Source organism: Alosa alosa, chromosome 13, assembly GCF_017589495.1.
Source record: "Alosa alosa isolate M-15738 ecotype Scorff River chromosome 13, AALO_Geno_1.1, whole genome shotgun sequence".
Taxonomy (NCBI): Eukaryota; Metazoa; Chordata; class Actinopteri; order Clupeiformes; family Clupeidae; genus Alosa; species Alosa alosa.
In genome coordinates, this window is record NC_063201.1 from 8,778,116 (window position 1) to 8,788,115 (window position 10,000).

Consider the following 10,000-nt stretch of genomic DNA (forward strand, 5'->3'; position numbering starts at 1 on the left):
CTGAGGCCCTGCCCTTCAAAATGTCTGAGCACATCCCTGTGTCTCTCTGTGTGTGTGTGTGTGTGTGTGTGTGTGTGTGAGGTACCTTTATGAAGCACAGCATTAGCAGGCTTGTTCCCTGACATGGACTCCTTGCTGAGGTGCTGGTGGGACTCGGCCAGACACTCGACCTCGCTGAAGCGTGTGTTGAGGGCCATGCTGGGGTGCGACGGGTCCTCCGACATGTTCAGGTACGCAGCCCTCCTCAGCTGCTCCTCAATCACCAGAGCCTGCTCCAACAGCTGCACAGAGGAGATGAGGGAGACACACACTAAATAATTGTGTGTGTGTGTGTGTGTGTGTGTGTGTGTGTAAATGCATCACATGACATGATTTGTTGCTGTTAGTTGACTTTATCTGACTTTAATTGTGTGTATGTGTGTGTGTGTGTGTGTGTGTGTGTGTGTGTGTGTATGTATCAGAATGAAGTGCATTACTGTACGTGTGTGTGTGTGCGCGTGTGATGGGAGTGTCACCTTAAAGCGGCGAGCGAGGAACTTGTTCTTGATCTCCAGGAAATTTCCGCGGCTCATCTCTCCCTTGAAGGGCTCGTTGAGGATGGCAAAGCGCACGTCGTTCTGCACATCCTGCCAGCGGGCGTACCCGTGTCTGAGAGAACGCGCCGGGTCAAAGGTCACAACATAGGCACCACTGCACTACCCAGAATGCCTCCCACCCACCAGAGGGTCACTACATCATCTCCATTAACATGGTGCAGCTGGATCAAACCCTGTCCTGTCAAAGAAACATCCATTCAGCTAGTTGCCGAGGGCAACTGTTGTCATGTGAAGGATACTGTATGATGCCAGCCAGAAGCCAGTAGTCATGGCGACGGTGCCAGATCTCATAGGTCTTCTTGGTGACTGTAGCAGCCCTCTCCTCATTCTGCCACAAGGAGTGTAACTCTGAAAGAAAGATTGAGAGAGATAAAGAGTGAAAGAGATAAGAGAAAACATAACAGAACCAGGAAGATCATATATTATTATTTATCATTCCTTTTATAGTTCTGATGGCTATAGTTCTAGCCATTAGGGCCTTTTTGCTGTGATGTCCACCAGAGCACTCTCCCTACTGTTCAAGCAATGTGCACAGATGTCATGTCCAACTTTGAGCAATGGTGCTTCTAAAAACTCTATAAAAATACATACATACATCAACATCCACACACATCCACATCTAAGGAGTATGTGTTTACCTGTGAAGCCTCCATCAGCAATGTTGAACATGAAGCGCTGCTTGGCTGCAGCTTTCTTCTTCTCCTCGATCACTACATCCATTCCTCCGCTGGCCTCCTTCATGGTCTCTCCATTCTGCAGCTTCCCACTCTCTTCTGTCTTCACGTTATCCTTCTCTTCCTTTGGTTCTGAACAACGCAACAACACACAAGTGTGAAGGAGAGGGCTTGATTGAGGGTTTGTGTGTGTGTGTGTGTGTGTGTGTGTGTGTGTGTGTGTGTGTGTGTGTGTGTGTGTCTGTGGGGTGTGTGAAGGTTGTGAGACACGCCTGGGCGGGCATGCCAGTGTGTGTGTGTGTGTGTGTGTGTGTGTGTGTGTGTGTGTGTGTGTGTGTGTGTGTGTGTGTGTGTGTGTGATTCTACCTTTTTTCTCATCTGCTGTAGAGCTTGTGTCCATTTTCTCCTCCTTACATTCCTCTGTGGACAGAAAAAACACAGAAAAAGTGAGTGAGAGTGAGGAAAACATTCCATATTTCATATCTGCATTAAGTCAGCGCTACAGGAAATGATTATGTATTAAATATTATATATGAACATACATCCAATCAGAAGTAGAAAAGTCCAGCCTCACAAAGTAACATTTTGGCCCCAACCATTCACTTAATCAGCTGATTCTAATGGGCACAACTCCTCAGACAGGTAGATGAGCACAGGTAGAACTCATACAACTTTCTGAAGCTGGGCTTCCTGGACCACCTCTGCACTCGATGCCATCCCAGTGCCACCCAAAGAACCCTCCTTAAGTTACAACACACGGCCAAGACAGGCTCCACCCCTTAAGAATACACAGCAAAGACAGACCCCACCCCTTTACAAGACACAGCAAAACAGGCCCCACCCATTTACAACACACAACAAAGACAGGCTCCACCCCTTTACAACACATATCAAAGACAGGCTCCACCCCTTTACAACACACAGCAAAGACAGGCTCCACCCCTTTGCAGCTGACCTTTGGCCTTTGTTTCCTCCGCCCCCTCTGACTTGAGCTCCTCCTCCTCCTCCGCCTCTTTAGTCTTCTCCTCCTCCTCTCTGTCATCCTTTGGTTTCTCTTTCTCCGCCTCTGCGCTCGCTCCATCCTCTGACGGGGCAGGCTTAGAGTCGTCCTCGGACGCCTGCTTCTCCTAAGCCTCGGGTATGATTTGTCACCTCGTCAGGGATCTCAATGATCTGACGGAGAGGGAGAGAGAGAGAGAGAGATATTTATTGTTACATTTTTTTATATATATTTTTTTGATGTTCTGATGTTCTGAATAGGGCTGACAGGACGGTCAGTCAAATTTTGTGCGGGGAATTGGGATTGGTTTCCAGGGTAACCTCTTCCCGTTCCTCTTTTCAAATTTAGCCTCCTTTCATCTGCCTCAGCACATGTGCAGTTGGTTGGTGCTGTTGTAGTGTAGTGGCTGCGCAAACAAGTCCAACAAAACCTACGGTGCGTTCCATTTGTTACGAGCAGGAAGTTGCAAATGCAATGGTCCCTGAAGTCGTAATGCCTACTTGTCAGCTCGTTCAAACCCCGAGTACCCGGAGACTGAATGTCAAAGATGTCTGCACCCATGAACAGTAAATGAGAGCCGTAGGCATGAACTGTTCATTAGCAGTTCTGTCTCAGTCTGTGTTCATTAAATCAGCTGTAGAAACAATAGTGTCCAACGTCTATCGGTTTCTATGTTGCTATGACGTTCGTTTGTGTAAAATAATGTTTAATGCTTTGTTACGAGCCGATATTGCGGTATCCAGTAGCAATCACTGACAACAGACAATTGCTAACAAACTGTAGCATCTTGTTCTTACAACATATTACAGTTGGAATGCATTCAACTCGGCTTTTACTCGGATGTGACATCTTTCCCAGTTACCAGGTAGTCACTTTGGATAAAAGTGTCTGCTAAATGATAAAAATAAATGTTGCTTTCCCTGGACTCCGAGACACATCTTGGCGACTACATCTGTGTCGTGCACTATGTACATACCTAAACGTAGACATATCCTACACACACACACACATATACACATATACACATACACACACACACACACAGACAGACAGTTACAGAGAGGCGACAGTTACACGCCCTGGCGTTTATAAGTAGAACACTGGTCTAATTTGAAACTGCTCCAGTGTAGCAGCAATATCCGCTGCTGTGTGGGAGGGAGTGAGCACGCACGGGTCGTACCTCTAGCTTATCAGACTTCCTTCCCACACACACGAACACACACGCACATGCACACGCACACACACACGCACACACACACGCACAGGTCGTACCTCTAGCTTATCAGACTTCCTTCCCACACACACGAACACACACACACACGCACACACACGCACACGCACTGGTCGTACCTCAGGCTCGTCAGACTTCACTCTCCTCAAGTCCATCTCCCCATCTCTCTCCATCTTGTCCTCCGCATCCTTCCCATCGTCCGCCTTCGAGGCGTCCTCTGCTCAAGCACAGGGAGAGAGGAGGACTGTAGGAGTGGCTGAGAACACCATTATGAGAGAATGTGTGTGGATATGGGAGGGACTGTGGGACTGTGACTGTGATGATGGAACTGTGATGGTGGAGTGTATCTAGGCATGTGTGTGTGTGTATGTGTGTGTGTGTGTGTAGGTAGGTAGGTGTCCAGTACCTGGGGCAGGTGTGTTAGGTTGGGTGTCTGCTGGTGTTCCAGTGGAGGGTGTCTTGGGGTCGTCTCCCGTGGCAACAGCGGCTGCTTTCTTGCTCTCCTCCAGCTCCTTCATCCAGGGCATCGACCACTGACCATTCACATGCTCAAACTCCTGGACCTGCAGCAGGAACCAGCCAACCAGAGAGAAAATCAACTGACCAGGAGCCAATCAGAAACTAGATGACCAGACTACTAACAGTATATATAAGTACAAAGGTCAAGTTCAAGTTCCTCCATGGAAGCTTATTACTATCATTTTTAAGACAGGGCTAATCATTCTATATTGAGAAAAAGCTGTCTGCAATCTGTAAGGGAAACCTGCTTTTTTTTGCGCACAAAAGTTAATTTGCTGCAGATTTTGTTTATGTTGCTTTGGTTCTATGGTTTAGCATACAGGCTAATGGTAGCCTGTGGGGTACTGTGAAGGAGACCCTTTATGGGTCCTGCGTTTGCGACTGTCGCACATCAGTACCCTATTAGAGGGTTCCCATACCTTTTTGCGAATGAGTGACATCACACCAATGCGCGTCAGGACGTGTTGCCGTGACAACCCCTCCCGTGGGACCCCGTCCGCAAACGTCTCTGCCCCATCAGCTCCCGGTTCACAGAGGTGTCGCATGAAGAGTGACACGTATGCTCTGAGATCACACACACACACACACACACACACACACACACACACACACACAGGAGCAATGTGAAAAAAACATACCTACATACGTTACCTTGTTCAATAAAAAAACTCACACTTCAATACTAACGATTTAACAAACATTAGTTAGCCTCACACATGGATGCACACACACACACACACACACACACACTCTTACTTGAACTCCTTCTCTGATTTCCCCCGCAGGTCCCTGACCAGCCACTGGGTGGTGAAGGCGTCCTGAGGAGGCATCCCATAACGCATCACTGCATTCAAGAAGGCCTTCCTCTGACGGGCATTAAAGCCCAACACCTGAGACGGAGAGACAGAGGAAGGGGAAGAGAGAAAGATAAAAAGAAAGAGGAAGAAGAAGGCAGAGAGACAGAGAGAAGAGAGGAAAGTGAGAAAATGAAGAGACTAGAGGTAAGTACAGGTGTGTGGGTACATGGCCACTGACAGGTGGGGAGGTTCCTGACCAACACACCTCGATGTTGCCGCCCACCCTGGCCAGTAGGGGGGGCAGTGGCTTGTCTCGGTCATTTCTCAGCCCCTTGCGGTTCGGCCGGCGTGAGTTAGCAGCTGACCCCCACAGAGAGAGAGAGAGAGAGAGAGAGAGAGAGAGAGAGAGAGAGAGAGAGAGAGAGAAAGAGACGTATTTGAGTAGAAACACAAATTCACTCACTGACAGTTTGCATAGCAGGACAACCACAACAGCAGTGACCTATTCCTCTTCCTCTAACCAGACACCTGGCATTTACTTCACCTCCTTTCAAAGATCACACACACACACACACACACACACACACACACACACACACACACACACACACACACACACACACACACACACACACACAACAAACTAACAAACAGACAGAGCAAATAAAACTATGAAAGAGGACCATTTATTACCTTCCGCACGTTCATCAAAGTCTTCATCACCCTCCTCTGAAGCCACAGAGTAATCTGATTGGTTATCAGACTGGTCATCCTGCCAATCTGGTGAGAGATACATTGATGGGAGGAGCCACATAATTAGTCACATGACCCAGATTGGAGTAGAGGGGGCAAAGGAGAAAGGAAACATAAAACTAATGCACACACACACACACACACACACACACACACACAATCCCACACACACACTAGCACACTTACTTACTTCATTCCTACACAGATTCATTTTATTTTGTTAAATACATCTGCAGTTAAGTTCTGCATGCAGACACTATGCAAACTATGACAAACTACAGAACACTACTGTTAAACTTACACACCATTACTGTTCACACACACAAACATCCATGCATGCACTCCTAAAGACAGACAGACAAACACACACACACACACACACGTAGGCTCACACAGACATACATTAACACACACCCACCCACACATATACACACACAAACACACATACATTAACCTTATCAGCCCTAGGCTATTTGCAGGTTTATCCTGGTCATTGTAAGTGCCATTTACACATGCTATACTGTATATAGTTTTTTCCAGCAGACTCAGGTCTACCCAGATCTGCCCACGCAAATAGGGCATGGGCGGAAATAGGGGAGATCACATATATGTACATGTCTATCTCACCACAGCAAGCTGCCAGCTGGACATGCCTTTCATGTGTGTCACCTACAGTACAGGCCTCACACACACATACACATGAGCTCACACACACACACACACACACACACACACACACACACACACACACACACACACACACAGACAGACAGACAGACAGACAGACAGTGGGTAGAGGGTAGTAGTAATAAAAAAGCGTTAGCATGTCTGTACCCCGTCTACTACCTCGGTCCTCCTGCGAGCAGTCGTTGTAGTTGACAGGCTTGCGTGGGCGCTTTCCCTTGCCCAGGTCGCGGCCCAGGTACTCCTGGTGCTGCTCGTAGTGATGGCGCAACAGCTTCTCCCAGTAGTCTGGGTCCACACTCTCCTCCTGCTTAATAATCTCACGCTCCTCCTCCTCCTCCTGGAGGGAGGCCAGGACATGAGGGGATTGGGGAGAGGGAAAAAGATGGAGGAGGGAGGGAGGGAGAAAGAAAGAAAGAAAGAAAGAAAGAGAGAGGGTTTGAGATGGAGAGGTAGAAAGAGGTGGGGAAAAATAAAGGAGGGAAAAGGGGGATGAGGTGAGGGAAGGAGGGAGGATAATGGGGAGAAAGAGAGAGAGAGAGAGGGAGAGAGAGAGAGGGAGTGAGAATAGGATAGTGGAGAGAGGGGGAGAGAGGAGGAGGGGGGCAAAAGGAAGGGAGACGGGTTCTAATTGACTTAAATGGCCAAAGGCTCTTTTAGGCTCTAGCTTTGAAGTTCAAGGCTAAAGGTGTAAGTGTTTGATGTTTCTTCATATACTCAAATGTTTGGGAAGAAAACAGACACAGACACACACACACACACACACACACACACACACACACACACACACACACACACATGCTGTAGACTGACCTCCTCGTCCTCATCCTTGACCACATACTGGGCCACCTTGAAGGAGCTCAGGTACTCGTTCATGCTCTGCATCTCGTTGTCCTCGGTGGCGTCCTGGTTGCGGTCCAGCAGCCTGTCGATGGCTTTGTCGTCATAGTGAATCACACTGCTGTCCTCCTCCTTAGTGTCTCCTGCAAACAGGGACGGACAAGATCAGCGGTCATCTTCTTCAGCAGGTGGAGTTGGCCACACAGGTGAGCTGGCCACACAGGTGAGCACAGGTGAAGCTTCAGCTAGAGCTCCAGTATGTCTATAGCTGCTTTCAGACACGTCCTCCGCAGTATATGCAGAGCTTTGTCAAGCGGAGGTCCGACCCTTCGGGTGATTCAGATATGATGCTAACATGCTGATATTAAGTATAAGTATAAGTATATACTGTATACTCTTTTGATCCCGTGAGGGAAATTTGGTCTCTGCATTTAACCCAATCCGTGAATTAGTGAAACACACACAGCACACATATTATGCAGTCATAAGTGTGAACGACACCGACGCACATGAACAAAATCTCTGCGTGGTTAAACAGGTGGAACGTGGTTGAACACACATGAATAGAAACTCTGCATGTTCTTCGCTTCGTTCAGACAAAATCTCATTTACATAATGTTCATCGGAAATAAGGGGGAAGTAGTGTAAGAGCCGTCTAAGTTCTGAATTCCAAATGTCCGGTTATGTTGTTCAGATATACGACCCAACCGCTTGATATCCGCAGAACATGCGGACTTACACCTAGGTCTGAAAGCAGCTTATGTCTCATTTTCTATAACATCCAGGTCAGACAAAGGTTAGACATGTTTAGTAAAACTATTAAAAAAGAAAAGTTACAAGACAAGTCGGGTAGACGCATACAGATACACTACGTCTATATAAACTCATTTTCTAAAACATCCAGTCAATTTTACAGGCATTTATTACTGTAAAAACACTGGACTATTAAAACAGGGAGAGGTACAAGACATTTGGGGGGAGGGGGCATACAGTTTCAGCTAAGTGAGTCCAGGCTGAAGAAGGTGACCTGGAGGACATTAAGTAAGTATTGTACAGTAAAGTGAGTGGAGGAGAGGAACACAATGTAGAGGAATCCAGGGGAAGTGTGCTTTGGGGTGGACAGAAAGGGTGGTCTTACCATCCGGCATTCGTCCCAGCTCGTCCTTGAAGAGCTCCTCCGTCCCGAACTTGAGGATGTCGTCCAGCTCCTGCTTGGACATGGAGCCGGCCTTGGAGCCCAGGCCGGGCCGCACCACCAGATGGGTCAGCATCATCTTCTTCTTGGCCACCTGAGGCACAGGATAGGACAAACAAACACAGTTTGAATTGACACAGAAGGAAGCAAAAGGGCAGAGTCTAGTACATTATGTGTGAGATAAATACACTGCTGCCAGAGGATAGGAGACATGTGACCATGTGCATACATTCATACATGTGTGTCTAGTATGGCTGAGTCTGTGTGCTTGCGCGTACATTTGTTGTTTGTTTGTGTGAGTGTGAATGTGAGTGTGTGTGTGTGAGTAAGTGAGTGAGTGTGTGTGTGTGAGTGAGTGTGTGTGTGTGTGTGTGTGTGTGTGTCTGTGTGTGTGTGTGTGTGTCTGTGTGTGTTTGTGTGTGTGTCTGTGTGTGTGTGTGTGTGTGTCTGTGTGTGTGAGTGTGTGTGTGTGTGTGTATAACGGTCATACCTGAGTAATCCGTTCCTCCACAGAGGCCTTGGTGACGAAGCGGTAGATCATCACCTTCTTGTTCTGACCTATACGGTGAGCTCTGCTGAAAGCCTAAGAGAGAAAGAGAGAGAGGAGAGTGAGGGAAGAGCGGAGAGATAAAAGATAGAGGGCCAGGAGCGAAAGAGAGGAAGGAGAGAAGGAGAAGAAGAAAGAGGGGGATGAAAGGAGAGAGAAGGAGAGGGATAAAAACACTGAGAGCCAGATGTACTAACGCTTTTGCGCCCACTTCAGGCGTATTTGTTTCGCAATGTGTGTGTAAAATCATTGCGAGGTATGTACAAACAGGCCGCAATGATAAAAGCGCAAACTGCCTGTTGCGGTAGCTGAACATAGCTAATTGTGTTTTTCGTGTCATGCATATGCATTCATGGGAGGATACAGGGGACAGTGGGAGTTTAGCGTAAAAGAGATGGGAGGGGAAGCGTAAAGAGCGCCTAATTATGGATTCCGCCGTATGTACAAAGACTGCTCCTGAAAGCGCACGTCTATTCTGCGCCTAAATAGCCTTATAAAAGCAGGTGTTAATCCAAATTGCAGTTCAATGCGTCAATAAGAGAACCTTTTGAATACAACAGAATCGCTATTTAGAGCACCAGTTTTGTAAGTATTTGTACTATCAAAAGCAACCTTAATTTTTCGTTGGCCTTTCGAATGTCTTACTTTCACGTCATTCACTTAAACTTTCCTACTTGCTAGATTTGACCAATTTTCCATAGCCTACGTGCACAAGTAGTTTGAGTAGAACTACTGATCTTCATTATCTCCCTGCTTGTTGACATCTTATCATGTAGGTATTATTTCATGATCGCTAAACGTTTGATTCTTTTTTAATGTTGTCATCAGTTAACTTCATTCAACTGGCGCTTGTATGTAGGCTCTGCCGCTCAGTTGTGGGCGTTAAGAAATTCACGTTTATGGCCGGAGAAAGGCAGAGAAAGGCGCAGTTTACACTAGTTTGATAAGTACGACGGAAACTTGGGTCTGACAGCGTTCGCAATCTGCGGTTTGTCCATGACGCTGATAACGCTACGTTCGCAAATATACGTACATCTGGCCCTGAGTTTGGTGAAAGAACATGGTGAATGCGCAGCTGTGCAAATGATCCAGAATGAGACAGGGAGCCAGGTGAGTGGCATCTGTGGCGTACCTGGATGTCGTTGTGGGGGTTCCAGTCGGAGT

The 10,000-nt window shown here is 47.3% G+C and overlaps 1 protein-coding gene across 1 annotated transcript in view; it reads right to left on the bottom strand.

Annotated features, from left to right (window-relative positions):
- The window catches only part of chd4b (chromodomain helicase DNA binding protein 4b), a 31,516-nt gene that overhangs the window by 3,100 nt on the left and 18,416 nt on the right, over window positions 1–10,000 (bottom strand). Inside the window, exons 22-39 of the mRNA XM_048260669.1 lie at window positions 9,969–10,000; window positions 8,780–8,872; window positions 8,233–8,383; window positions 7,068–7,237; window positions 6,405–6,594; window positions 5,511–5,597; window positions 5,083–5,177; window positions 4,777–4,910; window positions 4,440–4,584; window positions 3,908–4,064; window positions 3,621–3,718; window positions 2,420–2,443; window positions 2,226–2,388; window positions 1,637–1,690; window positions 1,235–1,402; window positions 836–944; window positions 516–648; window positions 86–281 (exon numbers count right to left, since the gene is read on the bottom strand). The exon at window positions 9,969–10,000 is cut by the window's right edge and continues 93 nt beyond it. Of these exons, the coding sequence (XP_048116626.1) occupies window positions 86–281; window positions 516–648; window positions 836–944; window positions 1,235–1,402; window positions 1,637–1,690; window positions 2,226–2,388; window positions 2,420–2,443; window positions 3,621–3,718; window positions 3,908–4,064; window positions 4,440–4,584; window positions 4,777–4,910; window positions 5,083–5,177; window positions 5,511–5,597; window positions 6,405–6,594; window positions 7,068–7,237; window positions 8,233–8,383; window positions 8,780–8,872; window positions 9,969–10,000 (2,199 nt within the window). The remainder of the gene's footprint in view (window positions 1–85; window positions 282–515; window positions 649–835; window positions 945–1,234; window positions 1,403–1,636; window positions 1,691–2,225; window positions 2,389–2,419; window positions 2,444–3,620; window positions 3,719–3,907; window positions 4,065–4,439; window positions 4,585–4,776; window positions 4,911–5,082; window positions 5,178–5,510; window positions 5,598–6,404; window positions 6,595–7,067; window positions 7,238–8,232; window positions 8,384–8,779; window positions 8,873–9,968) is intronic.